Genomic DNA, 18,723 nt, shown 5'->3' with positions numbered 1-18,723 from the left:
AATATGACCACCATGAAAGGCTTCCAAGAGATCAGACTTTTTAATAGGATATTTGCTGTTTGTAGGGCAAACATTATGTAATTCATAAAAAGCATTTCTTCTGAGAGCAGATCATGTGACAACGTTTCCTCACAGCATAAATGAAATTTAAAAAAAAAAAAAGATTTTGGACAAGTAAATATTATAGTGATAAGAAAGTATAGTTGTGGGTTTTTTTGATGTTGTATGTGTTTATGGATAATCCAAGATAGGCTGCATTTAGGGAGGATATAATTTAAGTGCTGGAGATTTAACATTAAAAATATATTTTAAAATTTTACTATTAATTTTTAAACACTTCAAAAACATTATTTTTGGTTGAATTAGGCAATGAGTTTTATCCTCAAGGAACTTAAATGGGAGAGGTATGAAAACAACATGTTTTCATTGTTTTGAAGAGGTTTGAATTAGAAATATTCATGTTTCTTTCTGACAGTTTTTAAGCAAAGCTTGAATGTTGACTCAAACAGCATTTTTCATGAGTTGTGAGACAGCAGGGAAAAATAACTTAAAACAGTGGACAAACAACATAAGAACAACATAAAAATAGGAGAGGTTGCAGGTGCTTTGACAGAATTGAAGTTCAAAATTATCTCTTAAAACATTAAGAAATGGTCTAGAAAAATAGAATTAAAACAGAAAGCTTTGTTTTCACACACAATTTTATATATATATATATATATATATACACACACACACATCTTATAAATAATTCCATATCTTAGGAATGAGAAGGACTTGAACTTTTCAAGCAGTAGATTATAGTGTAAACTTTTGATCTCCTGTATTCTGAAAGCCACAGAGTAAGCAGTCTTCCTCTGGCCTATTCAAGTATTTCCTCTAGGTGGAAATAGTTTCCTTTGTACAGGGGATAAAACATTACAAACTTAACCTAGGCTAAGTGCTGCCTAAAACTGAAGAATATTGGTAAATATTGATACAGAGGAACTCTAAAGGTGCACTCATGTCCACTGTATGAAAAAGTTTAGTCATCCTCTTTGCAGTGTCGTCTTCAAATACGTGTTAGTTCCTAAAGATTTTTAACATATATTATTTACTACATTTTATTTTTGTTTTACAGAGAAATGGTTAATGCATGGTTTGCTGAGAGAGTTCATACCATCCCCGTCTGCAAGGAGGGAACCAAGTCTCAGAGTGAATCCTGTGCTTGTCACCAGCCTGCCTGTGCTGAGACCACCAACTCTGGGACGCCAGCGAGGAAAATCTCTGCTTCTGAATTTGACAGACCCTTACGGCCTATTTTTGTCAAGGACTCAGTAGGAGCAGTGACCTTCCTCTCTGGCTCTGAAAAGAAGGAACAGATGCCTCTGCAATCTCCAAGGATTGGGACCAGTGGAGGGGATCAGTGCTCAAGGCTCTTAGAACTTGTGAAAGATATTTCTAGTCACTTGGATGTCACAGCACTTTGCCATAAAATTTTCCTACATATCCATGAGCTTATAGCAGCTGATCGCTATTCCCTGTTCTTGGTCTGCGAGGATAGCTCTAACGAGAAGTTTCTTGTAAGCAGACTGTTTGATGTGGCTGAAGGCTCCACCCTAGAAGAAGCTTCAAACAGCTGCATTCGCCTTGAATGGAACAAGGGCATTGTGGGCCATGTGGCTGCTATCGGCCAGCCTCTGAACATCAAAAATGCGTATGAGGTAAACCAAGAAAATCTATGTTGAACAAATCTTGAAACTAGAAAAAGCTGATGTGATTTTGTCATTTTAGCCTATGTATTTGGAGCTTTGTTGACTTACACCAGTCAAGAGGCAAACCTGACACCAAATTTCCCATTAGAATAGACATATTACACAAGCACACAGATGCAGAAACTTGTCGCTATGACTAATGCTAGAGGAATGGTAGCATCAAAATCAATTATTTAAGTTTGACAGTCAGATTTTCAGCCCCGTCTTAACCAGTTACGTACACACCAGTATTTACATTTCTAGCTTTGGACACATAAATGTTTATGTATAAGGACATAAGATACTTCCGCACCAAAATGAATGAAGTTATGAGCGTGAGTAATTATTTGCAAAACTACGGTCCTGAGACTGAAAATAATTTTGAGAAGTTTATCATATCTGGGGCACAAAGAGCAGGATCTGAATGAATAAGAACAGGGTGAGGCTTTGAACTGTATAGCAGTCTCCCAAATGAAATAATACTCTGCAATATGCATAACTTAATGCAAGGCTAGATGAAAAAAGAAAGAGAATCCAGCACTGGGAGAGGACCTGTCTTACACCTCCTCTTAACATCTTTTAATTCCAGGCTCTTTGGATATGCTGATTTTGTGCTTTGAATCTAGGGATGATGGAAAATTTAATTAACTAATACAAGCATAGAGAGCAAAAAATTACCACTTCTGATTGATCATCTCTTGGTTAATCTCAGCATGTTTACAGAATTGGGTACCATTACCAAGCACTATTCTTCAGAAGCAGCAAGGAGCACAGTATGATTGCATATGTTGTTTTAATTTTCAGCAAACACTTGCTTTTTCACAAAGTGCCTAAATATTTGTTGATATGTCTCCAATGGGGCATCACCTATCCTTGTATTTTAAAAGTTCTTCCTTGTATTGAGTCATCATGTTCAACTTGAAATCAATTACCAGAGAAAGAACAGCAGCTATACATATATTTATATTTTAGTGAGAATTAAAGTTTTATAACAACATTCAGCTGAAAAAAAAGACGTAAGCGAGTAAAAGCAAAAACATTAACCACTTTCATGAAATTTTGTTTTTCTTTGGCCATATGTCTTTCAGTATGTTTCTGTAATTTCCTTTTGATGATAAAAGCCATACTGGAGATAGTTATTCCATGCATAAATTCTTTATAATGATGGTCTAAGCTCAAGAAAGGCTTCTCCTAAAGTTGTTTGTTTTCTTGTTCTTTCTGTCAGTTGTATTTATCCACAGGCACTCATGTTCCACATAAATGTTTTGTTGTGTTTTTTTTTTTCCTTTTAACCCACTCTGACAGTAACACCTTTATATAATTATTAACTGTTACCTAAGATAGCAAAGGTTCCATTACTAGCTAAGTCAGATACTGTACTTTTTTAACCTTTAAACCAGGGAAGAAAAAGAAACAGTCTTTAAGCAAGTAGTCAACTAATTATTTTTTTCTCCTATATCAGGATCCACGATTCAATGCAGAAGTCGACCAGATCACGGGGTATAAGACTCAGAGTATTCTTTGTATGCCAATAAAGAATCATAGGGAAGAGGTAAGTTGCAGCATTGGGTTCACTTCATGTAATACTGTTTCCAGCTATGCTAATTCTTTAAACTTTTATTAGCTGTCAGTCATTATCTTACAGCATAAACCCATATCTTTAAAAAAAAAAAAAAAGACTGTGTGCTTATGATTGCTTGGACTTTTAATTTTATCTTATCTAGTTCAGTAATGTAAGCCAAAGGGAATTGTCAAGAAGAGTTTAACCCCCAGATGCAGAAGTAGAATATATGAATTTAACTCCAGAAGTGCTGTTCATGGTTCCTGTACCTAGTATCTGTCAGCATTAAAATTCTCTGCGGGTTTATTGGTCTATCTCGGCACACACTCAGATTGCAATTAAGAGTTACTGTGCTTCAGCTTGGGTTTTATCTAGGTTATGTTCTTGAGAGTACATAAATTATTTTTTATCATTGTATAGAAGGTTTTTACATTCTGTTAACTCAGCTCATAAGTAATAAATTAAGAAACACATTAAGTGCTTAAGATCAGGCATTGAAAACACATGGCGTTGATGTGATTTTGAGAAGTCATTGATAAGTCATGTAATGTAAAGTCAAATTACTTCAAATATGAAATAATGTGAACTCTTGCATGTATTTCCCATCAGTGCTACTTCTCACAGAAGTTCTCCCTTCCTACCTGATACCCTCCCTGATACTATTGCAGTAGGGAGAATTCTTATTACAAACTTAGGTCTTCTAGCATTGACCAGCTCAAGAGTACATTCAGTGAAGACAAAGCACAAAACTGGGATCGAAAAAAAAGCAAGCACCACTGTTCTACTTAGGGAGGTAGTTAGGATTTCTTAATTTATTTTTTTTTTGTGTGTGTGTGTATTTTGTTTGGTTTTTGATCCTGACTGCAGTAGCCTTCAGGTACACCATCAGTTCTTAGGATGCTTGCACAGTGTAGGATTCCTTATAGAGTGCATCAGAGCTTTAAGATGGAGACTTTCTCTCCTGTAATTCCTTTATTCTTCAGAGTGTTTATCATTTGCTTCCAGAAAGTTCAAACTCCAAAACCAAATGCTGCCAAGATTGTTTTGAAGATATCATACGTTCTTTTTCTTGCTTTTCCATTTTCCATAAACTCTTGACTGAGTTCATTTGTTGAATCTTACTGTAGCTGATCCAGACGATCAGCCAGGATTTCCTTTCTTAACCTACTGCAAATTTTGGTTTAAAATGTTCTTTCAATTCTTCCAAGGACAGAACTTGAAATTGACTTGAGTTGACACTACCTTGCAGACAACGCTTCTAGTCTTCCTCTCCTAGTCCCAAGCCCACTTCGAAGTCTTCCCATTTCCAGCTGGCAGCAGCCACTGCTGGCCCTGGGCCAGCTGATGAGCAAATCAGATGCTGTGTGGAGCAGCGCTCCATGTCAGGCTGATGCAAGATTTTAAATTTCACCCACACCATCCCATTTTCTTTTTGTTGAATAGGAAAAAATGCTGTGTTCTATGTAATTGGGATCAGAAACGAAGTACAGGATCCTCGCTAGCCAGGGAACACGAAAGTGCTAACTTCTCGTTGGGCCTTTGCGGTAGGTAGGGGAAAGAATAAGAGCTGTAGTCTGTTGGTGAAACACACCATGGCTTACAGGCTGAGTAAGCCTGCAATTGGCCGTATCTTCAGCTAGGTTTCTACTCCTAAGTGCATCAGCAAGTGGAAATGAAGCAGGGACATGTTTATTTTGAAAGCTTCAGCCAACGTGAAATTTGAAGAGTCTGTTACACTCACTCTTGTATGCAATAATTTGAAGGGGCTAAACTAGAAAATCCCTTTTAGGAAAGGATAACACTTATTTTTTTCCTGAATTTGAAGTCTATACTAGGAGGTTTTTGTTCCTCTCACCATAACAGTTTGGTGACATGCTTCTAGAGAGACTTTGGAGTCAGGGAATCAGCCTTTAATTTGCCATCTGCTTTTTCTGTTTAGAAAAAAAAAAATCAGAATATGGGCTCCTCCCTGTGATAAATAAATAAATTCCCAAAGCCCCTCTAGAAATATGGAGGCTAGTGAATGCTTCCTTAGCCCAGGATGTCAGCAGTCACAGTCAAGAGATGATTCTGGAAAACATCCAAAAATAAATACTGAGAATGAGAAGCAACTGTGACTTTTTTGTATGTTTGCTTAGTATTGGTACTATTTTTTAAAACAAAAGAATAAGTAATTGAGATTAAGAAAATCTCATGCTGATTATTAAATCCTCCGGGCCGGCTGAAGTACGGAGATTTTTCCAGTAGATGTTTTTCACATTTTCCTGTATTTCCATGAGGCATGTGAGAAACCAACATCTCACTTAAAAATAACTACTAATAAGAAATTCCATAGATGAAAAGAAGAGCTCATAAAAAGGATTCAGGAAATAATAGTAATCTTAAAAGGGAAAAAAAAAATAGTGAAAATGAGTACCTCTGCACAGATGCGTACCAAAAACGGAATCCCATTCACTTGATAGCAGGACTCTTTTTCAGTCCCCTACTCGACCTATTCTTGCTGACAGAAATGTCAGAGAAACGTTGCATTTCAGATCGAGAAAATTCTGCTGATTATGTCATCTAAGATCAGATCATAGAAGCTTGTACAGTGCTAGCTTTGTAAAGAGTTTTCATTTTCCCATGAAAGACTGCAAATACAAACTGACCGAGCTTTGTATGCAGCTTTAGGGGCTTTGAACAAAGTTCTGGCACCTGTAAATCAGTGCTGTGCAAAGTCTAGTAACTAAACAAATTCCATCCATCCCATTATATGCCAAAAGATTGCCATGTGATGCTTTCTGTCATGCAGAGCTATATTATTTGTTGTTTGTAACCATTGAAGAACACAGTGAGGAAGACAGGCCTTGAGTAATCTGAATTGTCCTCTACTTAAAACAAACAACAAAATGGTTCTAAGTCAAATTATCTAAAGCTATCCATGTATTTAAAATTGTCTGAAGGTGAATGTGAAGCCATAGCAAAAACTCCATTTTCATCCTAAAAGATTTTCTCTTCTGTAGCAGCAGATAACTTTAAACATATTCACATCAATATATGCAATGTGTAGAGTTATCAAGACATCAATCAGACCTACTCTGTGTATCAGAGAATACCTCAAAACCTTCAAAACAGAGTGAATTATCATCCTCAGTAGTACAAAAAAAAATCCAGTGAAAAGTCAGTATTAGCCAGCTCATACCACAGCTATCAAGGCTATTTCTTTTACAAGAAAAAATGATATTGATGGTCACAGGATTTAGCTGTAGCTATTAATGCTAACCGTTTTAGTGCTATAGTGTTTATGCAGAAATCAGGGTTTTATCACTAGTGGCAGATCTAAGGTTGTGGCTGTTCACATCATGTATGTCAAAAAGCATTTTTGATGTGTCCTTAAACCTTCGATTTTTTTTCAGAAGCTCTAAATGCTACTGATTTGCCTTCTTATAGTACCCTTAATGAAGTGAGTAAATGCACTAGCACTTTTCTTTTCCCTGATTTTGCTTGGTCTTGGATTCAAAGACCCAGAAAAAGGACTATAGAAGTTGTTGCAAGTAATTATCACCTTAAGAATTTCTCCATCTGGTTTTGTAGACATTTGTAAACAAACACTCATTTTGAAGAAAAAATCTTACAGAACTGAATAGTGAATGGAAGTCATTAGCTTAAAGCAACTTGTGGAGTTATTGAGAACTGATACAAGGCTCAGTACAGCTCTCTGGTTTGGAATATCTGCAGAAGGGATGGTTCCTAACTGGAAGAGTCATCATAGCTGTAGTAGAAGCTGTACAGGAATGATACATATTTTTTTCCTTTATGCTGTGCAAAATAATTTCCATAAAATACTATTTTGGTTTAAATCTTATTAAAATCTGTAGGATTTTCTCATGTGGGGACTTCTAGTTGAATTAACCGAGACCTATCTCCCAGGCTCTGAGCCTGAAGTATGTAAAATTGAACTTCCCACTAATTGGCAAGGCAAATCTTCTGTTCTGGCAATGATCATTCCAATTGTTTAGTTGTGTTTTTTGTTGTTGTTGTTTTTTAATTTGCCCTAACCTCTCACTGGGAAGCTTTTCGGCATACATCAGGGTGGTATTCTGTTTACAACAGCCATTCAAAGTATCCTGTTGAACTTTATAAAAGATAACCAGGCATGTTATGGTTAGCCAACTACATTCTTTTTTCCCACAATGCCAACTTCAGGTACAACATATCACAGTGACTGCAGTATAGCCAAGCTACCTTGAAACAAACTACCTCCAGTTCCAGTAGCAGTCTTGCTGCAGGATTATGGAGATCAGTAATTTGCTGCTTGGAGGATTTTCAACTAATGCTGAGACGTATTATAGTAGCTAGACTGCTAGGAATCACACAGGCTACTGTTGGCAAGAACGGTAGAAGAGGATGTGAAAGTTTTGTTGATTAAAAATGAAAGTCTGTAAATAGAGGTCTGTCCCTATAGGATAGTTTTATAAGCCTGATTCAAAGATGTACAAAAGCAGGAGAGCAAAGTAAGCTTAAAACTACTCAGTCTGTCCTCTCATGTGGATATGTTCCTATCTTTAAAATGAGATAAAAGTTGAGTTTTTCTCTCCCTGTTACCATTCTTTGGCTTAATGTTATTTTTCTTCAGGTGCCAGCAAAATAATTTTTATTTATTTATTTATTCTCAGGACACAAAACGGTATTTTTAAATCAGCTAAAGTCAGAACCAACTAAAAAAGGCACTAGCTCCCTGTAGAGCTGGAACAGCTTTCACAGAGTTAGGCCTGGAGTCCTAATGTTCAAAAAAAATGTAGCATGAAACAATACAGATAAAACTCATATCTCAGTCATCGTCTACTGAGAGACACTCCAGGTAGCCTGCTACTTTTAGAGGCAGGAGGCAGCTAACAGTAGAAAAGAGTGAAAATAATGTCCTCTGATAATTAGAAGAAATCTCTCATTGTAATGTGATCAGGTTTTATTAAACTGGATAACTGGTAGAGCTAGAGAGGAAAGGTTACAGAACAAGCAGCAGCACTGGAAGATTGCCTGTGTTGCCAGCAAGAGTAGAGTTAGGAGAGCTGTGTTCTGAGGTGGTAAAACAGGTACGGGTTCTGACTTAGTAATTGGTGGCTATTTTTTTCTCCTTTTTGGGGATTGACAGAGAACTATTCCATCATCAAAGCTGCTTTCTGTGTTCATGGCGTATGTCTGTCTTACGTCATTTGAATGGAAAATGACAAAGTGTTTGGTTTCTGATTCAAGGGGATTTTTTTCCACTGACTTTAAAGAAGGCTAGACTGAGGACTAAGGTCCTTTATATACAGCATGTTTGCTTCTGCCCACCCCTTTTGTACTTCCAATACAGCAAACCTGGATGAAGGCTCTTGCTAGGAGCTGTGTGACTAGTTTATACAACACCAACCTAGTCAGACTGGGAGTAAAGCTCATCAGTTTGTAGCACTTGACAGCTCGCTGGTTACTTTAGGGATTAGGACACAAGATTACAGGTCTCTAAATATAAGCAAATAATAATTACTGCAGTGTTTACTCTCCCTTAATCTTGGTTTTCTTCAGTCCATAGTACTTTCTTATGATTTTCTCTAGCAGTTATCCCCTTTCATGGCTGTTTTAGCCCCTTTCTGGCCTAGTAGTTTTGCCTTGGGTGAACAACAAGTATGCAGGATAATTCGGTAGGCATAGCAAGACAGTGACAAGTAAAAAGTATCTTTGCTTTAGTGCTACAGGACTCAGCTTTCAAGAAGGTTAATTTGGTGCCTGCTTGTAAAAGAAGTAATGAAAGATGAGATAATGTGCCTATGTAACTTAATACCTTTTTGTTAGACTGGAACAGAGCATTCATCAGTGAATCTTCAAGTGGGCTGTCATTTTTTTTGTGTGTGTTCTTCAGGATTTACAGAGAATGTTTTATTTCAGATATGAAGTAACATGTCTTCTTTATTGCCATAAAGATTTCACACTTTAATATAGCTGTTATATGAGTAAGTTTTCTGCATAGCTGAGCTCATAGTAGTTACAGTCACCTTTGATTCAAAATCTGTGCTGGTGTGAACGTAACTCCCAGATGGAGGGATCAGGCCTATTGTCTTTTCAGATTTGTTTATAGCAAGTTTAAAAAAAAATTAATTTTAGTGAATCCTAACAGTGTGAAAACCAAAAATGCAAGCCTGTGTTCTCCATGGCCTAAAATGCTTTCACATGATTAAGTTTTGTCCTAATTACATAATGACATTAGTAACAGGAACAAACCCTCCTGAGTTTTTACATCTCCTCCTAATTACCTGCTTGCAGGCAAGACTCCAGTGTCTAACTAATACACATCTTAGTGAAGTTTACTTGAATTTGTACTGATATAAATCAGAATAAGTCCAGAATCTGGACCAGCTTAATCTTTAAAACTGATAACTTTATATGAAAAATGACACATACTACAAAAGTCTCTTTCAAAGCTTAGGATGTCACTGAACAATGGAAAATATTTTGTCAACTGTTTTTTTTATAAAAAAGAAGTGTTTTATGCAGTTTGTCATCTGCATAAAATTTTTATCATCATCAAGACAAGCAGGATTTTTTTTAGCAGGTTTACTCTCCTCATTACTCCTTCCCCCCCTCTATTAAAAGCTTTTATTGGAAGACCTTAATAAAGATACAAAAATGACCATTTCCATTGATGCACATGCCTTTTTTTTAATGTATGAGTAACCTGCAAGGCTAAATAGTCTTTTTGCTGTATTGGTATGGTACTTATACTGTTTTTTAGCTTTTTTAAGCACCACAGGCCTTCCTTTCATTGGCAGAGGTGTTTATGCACAATAAAAGTACTCACCTCTTAATTCTTAAACTCCGTAATGATGCCTCTGAACTCATCATAATTGTCTTCGCCCGTGCTGGACCAAAGCTGGAAAAAAATAAAAATAAAAAAATGAGAACCCCCAAAAAGACAGTGGTGTGGGAAAAGGTCTAATCATTAGTCTTTTCAGGTGCGGGTTAACGTAAAAGCATATATGATTATTAAAGGATTTCCTTACTATTCAAAGTCTGCTTTAGAAGTATATATGGCAGGTATATTGTTAGTATAGTGAGAATGTTCACTAGGTAAGAAGTTTTCCCTGAAGTCAAGGAGAAGTGAACTGTGGGAAGAACTGGGTTGTATGGAATGGACTTGACAGCTGAGCTTTATTTCAGATGGACATTTTTGAGCCCACAGTTGGCACTGATTCATGCTGCAGAACACTGACCTTGTAACATCAGTATTTTGGGAATGCTGGTGTGAGAGATGGCAAATTGTTGTCTTTTCCATTACAAAAACATAACTGTATCCTCTCCTTCAGTTTAGCAGTTATATGTTGAAATGATTAACAGCCAAGTACAGTTTTTTAAACATGCACACCACACAGTTTTCTTCTGATATTGTTTATCAAAAAAAGCAAGATGAAAAAATGCTGTCATTAACAACTTGCAATGGTCTTATACTACTTAGATTTCAAACAAAGCAAATTCTTTTGTTTTGTCAATCATTTACTTGAGATCTGACAAAAATGTCTGAAAAGAATCAAAAGCTTTGTATATACTTTATGGCTTCTTACCACGTACCCACTCACGTTACTGTACTTGGCTTCATCTGTTCTAGTAAATTCTAACCTCAGAGTTTACTGCACTGTAGATTTACTGGCCTTAACAGAAGAGGAGACTCAGCCATTTAAATAGATGTAACCATGTTAATTGTAATGAAGTGCAGGGTTTTAGTGAGTGACTTCTAGCTCTTCCCAGTTTCCAGCCTATGTCTCCTGCCTCTTGCTCTGGTGCTTATCCTCTGTTTCACTTCTGAGTGCCTTCCAGTTTTAGTGTGCTGTGAAGTGGCATGGTTAACGTGATTCAGAAGGGTACTTATATGGAAGTAAAAGGGTAAGTGTAGGATCCATGAAAAAGTTTAAACTAGCTTACAGGACAGAATGGTCGCTGCCAGCAAACAGATTAAATAACTGCAGTAAGGAATCTAGAGAAATACTATCCCAGTGAGTTGTTTTTTTTTTTTTTTGACTAAATGCTCCCTCTCTTCATACAGACTCACATGAAAGTCTCTTGAAATTCTCTTGTTTCCCCTGGTCTCTGAAAAACAGACCCAAATTACCACTAAGACATCTATGTTGACTATGTAAGAGCAAATCCAAAGCAGCCATACAGTTTCATTTCTCTGAAAATAGCAGAGTTGGAGCCTACGTTAGAAACAAATCAATACTAAACAAAAATCTGAATTTCATTTTTATCTTTATAAGTAATTTTGCTGTTTGCCAGGCAGATTGGTTTGCTGGGAGGCTCTCACCAGCATGCAGAATTGAACTCCGCAAAGACTGGCAGTAACAAAAGCATCGTTCTTCAGCTGTGTTGTACTCTCACATTCATTTTACGTTTCTTTTAAATCTAAACCAACATCTTTTATTGCAAAATCACATTTCCTGGCTAATTCTTTTCTGTGTAGAAAGTTGGAAAAGCACCAGTAGCTCAATCATCTCTATGGGACTGTTTTCTGTTCCGTAAGAAATCATATTTTAATCTCCCAATTCATGTAATTATGTCCAGAAACCTGAAATCAAATTTTATCACAGACTATTTCTACACTAAAAAAAGCATCATCTCAAAGCTTAACACAACGTAGACAGGACTTTATAAGAATAAAACTAGGTGTGTAATCTTGCCAGATTCCATTTTTTTACACTCAAATCCCAAAGCAGACAAGCCAACAAGCAAGTAAATAGAGCTGGTCTGTCAGTGTCTTTATAATTATTTCATAAAGTGTAGCAGATCTTTTTATAGTTCATGTAAATACTCTTTGTTACTATCTATGCTCTGATTTATGTGAGCAGCCTTAATTTATGAAGCCAGTTAGCTGCTATTCCTAATACATAGTGCATTTGAAATCTAAGGATTTAAGCCATGTGCCAGAAGCAGAAAGAACTACCCAAGGAAAAGTCTTTAATGTTGTTCAAGGCATATAGATTTGTTTCTTAGGTCTGTCACAGATGTCCTGTGAATGATGTTTTACCCTTGGCTTAGCTTCTTTAGCTGTAAAACAATCATTTATTTTTTCATATGTCTGGGAATAAAGTCCAATGACAGATTCCTTAAAAATGATCTAATTATTCCCTTCTGAATGCACTAGGTTGTTGGTGTGGCTCAAGCAATCAATAAGAAATCGGGAACTGGTGGGACTTTCACTGAACAAGACGAAAAGGTATAGAAGCTGGACATTTCTGTCTGTTCTGTTTTCATAGGGGATCAGGGGTTATATATGCTATTGCTTTTCACACTGATCAGACATCTTAAAGTTACTAAAAATTAATCACTGAAAAAGTAAGAATTCCTGGTAATATTGCAAAATTCTTTCCTTATAGAGCCACGAGAAATATGGATGTGACATAGTTTAATTTCTCTTTTCAGAATGGTATCTCTCATACATGTCAAATACAGGTTTACTCTACAGAGATGCACTGTAGGACAGTTCCATAGCTTATAATAGACATCATTTTTATGAAGTGATTATAGGTCTCTTGGCATCTCTGACAATACATATTTTGAGTATTAAAATTTACATAGTGATTATTTTCTAAATATTGCATCACTTCTTAATACAGCAATTAGAGGAAGAGAAAAGGCCATGGATAAATTATAAATAATACATGAGATAATCAGTAGAGCAGACAGCACCTTGATTCCTAATTCTCCCAATGAAGTTGCTTTCCAGACATTTCCAGATTTCACATCTAGATTTGTAGAGCAAAAGAGGCTGCACAAAGGCTGAAGAAGTTGACTGAATTTTCAGCAGTAAAAATAAATAAGTAAATACCAGAATGTAATGTTCCTCTTTGAAAACTTTCCCCTTTAAAACAAAATGCATACTGAGTATTTGTGGGATATAAGAAGTAATCCCATTCAAATAAGGAAAAAAATTGTGGTTCCGCTATGTTAGCAGAATTTTATTTCCACTTCCCAACATAACAGAGGCTGATTGTCTGCACCAAGTTTTTCTAGGTAAAATCTGCATTATTGCAAGACGAGTTGATTCCTCTGTGCTGCTTCTTACCCCAATCCTACTTGTACCAGGATAAACTGGAAAGATAGTTAGTTTAAAAAGAGAGAAGAGATACTTGAGGAAATAACAAATTATGAGTAACTGGAGGAAAAAAAAAAGGAATGTGAATGCCAAAAATAGCTTTAAATATCAATTAAGATTTCAAAGTGGAAAAAAAAAGTAGGAGCTTATCTTTGAACAGAGTTAAGATGCTGTGAGACATTATCTTCATCAGATGCTTATGTTTATTTGTCTTCAGGATTTTGCTGCATATTTGGCATTTTGTGGAATTGTTCTTCATAATGCTCAATTGTATGAAACATCTTTGCTTGAAAACAGGCGTAATCAGGTATGATCTACAGGTTTGTCCCAAGAATACAAAAATTATGATGGTCAGCTAAAATCTGCACCTTTTCCTGTTATTTCTGATATGGTAGCAATTCCTTGGCAATTTTTAATTACTCTAATACTGTGGAGCTCTAACTGCACTGAGAAGTAGCTTGGCAGATTTCAGCTCGGGCTGTGAAAAGTGGGCTGTGTGGGGGAAAACAGTAAAGCTACGTGTCCAAAATTCATTCCATGTCAATATACTTGATACTGCCTGAAGTTATCCTGTGGCTCACTGTGTGTATTACACAGTCGGAGGCACGTATACTCCAGAAATTTCAGGTAAAATTATCCCTACAGCATGGCAGAGGTTATACAGATTGCTCTTTTAGTCTCCTACAACTATAAATAGTCACTAACAATATTTTCCATAATGATCAGACAGGAAACTAAATTTCCTAGAGGAATGTAATTCCTCCAATTATGTAATAAATTCCTCTAATAATGTAATAAGAATAGCCATCTATGTAACTGATGGGTTATTAACGCCATAGCCTTTATGGGTGGAATATCTCTCCCCTACATGATATGAAAAGTTCTTGGAGAAACAACTAGGCAGCAGTTGTTTTAATAGCATTCTGGTATGTCTGAGTTTCCAAGTGACTATTGGTGTCTGTAAATTGGTACAAATTTGGATAATCTTTTCAAATTGGTTCCATGCTTCCTGTGGGGAAAAGGGAATATAATTTGACCACATCTAAGTAGCTAAGTCCTTCAACAGCAGCTTTGAAATATGGCAGCCTGGACCTAAATGATGTTTTCACCAAATGAGTTCGTTAAGCTCTGTTTGAATTACAACAGATAATAGTTGTGCTCAAAAGTCTTCAGTAATCTAAATATCACGGTTGATATTTTTACAATGCACACAAGAGCCATAGGAAACCATTAGGTTTCCTAAGGGCAAATTGCTGTGTGCTGTCTGGACTTCTCAAATTTCATTTGATCAACTGTTAATGTTGATCTGACCGGAAACATCAGACAACTAATTAGGCTATCTATTTTCTCCACCAAACTGGCTAATAATTCCTGTTGCCTTGCAGTCTGTATGACAGCCAAAGCTTAATTTTTGTCACAGACATGTGTTGATTTCCTTGATTCAGAGAAGAGGAGAAGAGTAGGAACTGTAATTATTGCTTACATCGCCATCAGTCAAATTTTCACAAAAGACTTTTTTTCCAGGTGCTTCTTGATCTTGCCAGCCTGATTTTTGAAGAGCAACAGTCTTTGGAAGTAATTCTGAAGAAGATAGCTGCCACTATAATATCTTTCATGCAGGTGCAGAGGTGTACCATCTTCATAGTGGATGAAGATTGTACTGTGAGTATATTTTCTTGGTTAAAAGTCAGAAGTGCTGGGAAGTCCCTGGGAGCGGTATTGGCTTCCCTCCATTCTGATTCAGTAGCATTTCAAACCTTCTTCCTCCCTGCCATTGCTTTTATGGCATCCAGTCAGGGCAGGTGTTGATTTCAGAGGATTAGGTCTTTGTGTAGGCGAGGATGCCATTTTATGCAGTCATTTTGCATTACCTATTGGTAAGCTATGGCTCTAAGCTCTCTCCTGTGGCATAGATCTTGAATGTAGAACTTTTTTATAACTCATTTTATTGGCTACTGATGTAAGACAAAAAAAAAAAGGAAAAGGCTGGGTGAAAAACAATGCGGCTTTTACTTGATGTGCAGAATCAGTTTTGACTGTACTTTTTATTTCTTGAATATATCTCATCAGGGAGTATCTAAACAAGGTATCTGAAGAGAATCGTGGCCTCTCCCAAGATCCTGGCTCACTGAAGCAAAGCACATACTCCTTTCCTATCTGCCTACTTTTATTTCCTTTGTATTGAAAATAGGCTGCAGAACAAGAAGCAGGATGTTATGTTGCAATAATATTTCCCTGTATTTTAGAGAGTTATTCTTGCACAGGAATGTGGAAGAGGAATTTACATAATGTATGTATTCAGATATTCACACAGTCCCTGCAAGTCAGCCAAACTCTAGCACCTAGTTTCCAGTCTGTAGTTTGAATGCGTAGTACAGAGAGAATCTAATTTCTCTCTACGTTTAGGCTTCTCAAGTATAAAAAAAACTTATGTGAAAAGAAAGACAGAGATCTGTCAACCTGTTTAAAAGGCTTTGATGTCCTCACCTCCCCAAGCAAAGCAGTTATTATGCACTCCTGGTCTGGAACTGGATGAATGTTAAAATATGGAAGTTCTGTGCTAACAGGTAAATTTGGCACAGCTTATAAATACCGGCATTTCTTCTCAGAATGATCAGTAGAGATTCAAGACACTTCAGTGATATTTAAAGAAGATAATTATGTCATAGGAATCTGTACCATTGCTGCTAGATGTGAAATGAAATTAAACAATTTTATACTTGTCTTTATTACAGAATAGGTGTTGATAATTGCCATGAGCATAAGCTTTTCAAATGAATATTACTACTCTAACTTATAACCACAATGATATATTAAAGTATCTTCTTGGTATTCCAGGATTCATTTTCTAGTGTGTTTCACATGGAATCTGAAGAATTAGAGGATTCAGCTGAAAACCTGAAGAGGTAAAACAATGAATTTAAGGTTTTTTTTTTCATCATGGGAGAATGTTGAAGAAATTATGCTTTTAATATAGGTTTTCATAATAAAGGACACAGTACCATGCCTTTCCACTGGGTGCCATGTATTTCTGCTGTGGAACAGGTTTTGCCCTGAAAAGTACATAGACAAATTGCCTTAAAAAGTTCACTCTGAGCAGAATAGGAGAACAAGGTCTGTTCTCTTCATTTTGTCAGGTCGAAGTACATAGTTGCATCTCAAGGTTATGCTGTGGAAATGTGCAAAACACGAGAAGTAAAAATCTAATTTCATGGGCTGCTCTAGAACTGGTCTGTAAGAAATCTATGTAGGTGACTATGTTGTAGAGTTGACACAACCACATTAGTAGTTACCAAACGGTGTATAACCATATGATTTTAATCAAAAAAAAAAAGTAAAGTACTTTATAAAGAAGGATAAGCATTATTCTTATTTTATAGATAGGAAAGATGGATCAAAGAACATGACCAACGAAATCAAGAATAATGACTGATAGTTAGATTTTTAGGTCGTGTTCAAGAAACCACTAAGAATTTCAACTGGGAAGGATGGAAAGAAGTAGACATAATTGTATTAAAATACTCAGATTACATAGTTTCCAAATTTACTCTGAACCTTTGTATTTAAGTTTTGAAAATTACCGTCTTCATTACCTTTCTGTCATCACAAGAAGTTGTTTCAAATAGTGTCAAAAGAGTGAGAGACAGTTGTATCTAAAACACACTATGACAAATGTAGTGTCAGGAGAGAAAAATGGAAATTTCTATACCTCTTTGATCTTTTTTTTTCAGTGAACATTTCTTATATGAAATTTAATTACATATATTTGAAAATGAACTTAAAAATATGTGGCTTAAGCAAATAAAAACCATTGAGATGTAGTAGGATTTCTAGACAACATACAGTCAGAAAGTTCAGAGGTACAAAATGGTACTAAGATCACAGAATAACTCTTTACTTCCTCTTCTATACTGTGGGAATGGCAGAGAGAGATTTTACCTTCCTATTCATTATCCCTTTCATGGTTACTAGTTAAGGCACTCAAAATGTAATTTACTGCTTGCATGGGTCATCAGTAAATTATTTCTCCTAACTGATAGGAAGGGAATGTTGGAACCTTAGCTGCATATCTGAATTTTGTTCATGGGACAGCACAGTTAATATGCCAAGGACTGTACTACGAGTCAGCAATTGGAGTTAGAACTTCTGCATTGTTTTAAGGTCACAATTTCAGGCAAACAAAAAAACATGACATGGATTAGATGGAAAGTATTATGTTACAAAATATAATTTCAGGCTTATTATGTAATCAGGGACCCTGAGTTAAACCCAGATCAGACTCGTTTTCAGAATTATGTGGTATTGCCTTGTATAACCAAGTTGGTGAAATAATGAGAGAATAATTCTCTTCCTCAAACACGGTGAACATCCTTTGGATATACACTTACACCAGAAGGATAGCTAAAGTCGAGTCAAACGTCAGAGGAACTTGTTCAGGAGCTTGTTGGGAATAGGTGCATTATTAGGACATATGCCCTTCTCCAATGTTAGCAAAGGGGGCCAATAGAATTGAAATCCCTTAATTAATACATCGTGGCTGTATAAAGGAGATGATTGAAGGTATTTTCTGCCCCAATTTGGAAAAAAACACCTCTCTTTCAGGAACAGGATCCCCATGCAAATGATTGTTCTTTTACTTTTAGAACAAATCTGAAATAAAGTTAGGAGTAGGAAATTCACAAATGTTACCAGCTATACCCAGTCTAAAGAATATGCGAATTTCATCTATTGATTTTTCAAGTGTGTGAGATTTGAGAATAGTTTGTTTTCAGAGTTGTTTATTTCAATGCAAACTCAGTTGCTCATTCTTTATCCTTCATCTACATGAACGGAAACGATTTGTTTATTTCTTAAATTTGATGTTTGGTGTTAACATTTTGGAATGCTAAAGAAATGGTGTAGTGTATAAATTAATCCACTCTGTCATTTTGTGATGGCAACTGGATTAGGGTACAAAATTTGAACTCAATTCCATTATATAGCTGTTGGTTATATCTTTCTTGGCCTTATCCATGTAAGATATTTACTGTTACCTGCTTTGCATAATGAAGTGTCCTGTTGTCATACTAAGCAGCTAAAAATAATATTTTTATCCCTTAGGGACTGTGATACAAACAAAATCAATTATATGTACGCTCAGTATGTCAAGAATACTATGGAGCCTCTCAACATCCCAGATGTCTGCAAAGATAGAAGATTTCCCTGGACAGTAAGTAAAATAAGCTTACATTTGAAATTCAGAATTGATTTTTTTCTGTCTACCTTTCAAATCTTTCTCGCTTTCCCCTCAGTATTTTTTTTTAATTTGATGGCCACAGTTAGAATTCCAC

At 36.1% G+C, this 18,723-nt stretch overlaps 1 protein-coding gene and 1 long non-coding RNA gene across 10 annotated transcripts in view; one reads left to right on the top strand and one right to left on the bottom strand.

Annotated features, from left to right (window-relative positions):
- Positions 1 to 18,723, bottom strand: part of LOC136790809 (uncharacterized) — a 115,758-nt gene that overhangs the window by 50,236 nt on the left and 46,799 nt on the right. Inside the window, exon 3 of the long non-coding RNA XR_010831435.1 lies at positions 10,109 to 10,180. This is a non-coding gene — a long non-coding RNA (uncharacterized lncRNA). The remainder of the gene's footprint in view (positions 1 to 10,108; positions 10,181 to 18,723) is intronic.
- PDE5A (phosphodiesterase 5A) overlaps positions 1 to 18,723 on the top strand; it is a 136,268-nt gene that overhangs the window by 82,895 nt on the left and 34,650 nt on the right. For all 9 annotated transcript variants that reach the window (XM_048074554.2, XM_048074559.2, XM_048074558.2 and 6 more), the window contains 7 exons: positions 1,121 to 1,703; positions 3,196 to 3,285; positions 12,443 to 12,514; positions 13,611 to 13,700; positions 14,918 to 15,055; positions 16,232 to 16,299; positions 18,494 to 18,602. In XM_048074554.2, the coding sequence (XP_047930511.2) occupies positions 1,121 to 1,703; positions 3,196 to 3,285; positions 12,443 to 12,514; positions 13,611 to 13,700; positions 14,918 to 15,055; positions 16,232 to 16,299; positions 18,494 to 18,602 (1,150 nt within the window). The remainder of the gene's footprint in view (positions 1 to 1,120; positions 1,704 to 3,195; positions 3,286 to 12,442; positions 12,515 to 13,610; positions 13,701 to 14,917; positions 15,056 to 16,231; positions 16,300 to 18,493; positions 18,603 to 18,723) is intronic.

This window comes from Anser cygnoides, chromosome 4, assembly GCF_040182565.1.
Source record: "Anser cygnoides isolate HZ-2024a breed goose chromosome 4, Taihu_goose_T2T_genome, whole genome shotgun sequence".
Lineage (NCBI taxonomy): Eukaryota > Metazoa > Chordata > Aves > Anseriformes > Anatidae > Anser > Anser cygnoides.
The sequence above is the reverse complement of the archived record's forward strand: the minus strand, read 5'-3'. Positions and strand labels throughout refer to the sequence as shown.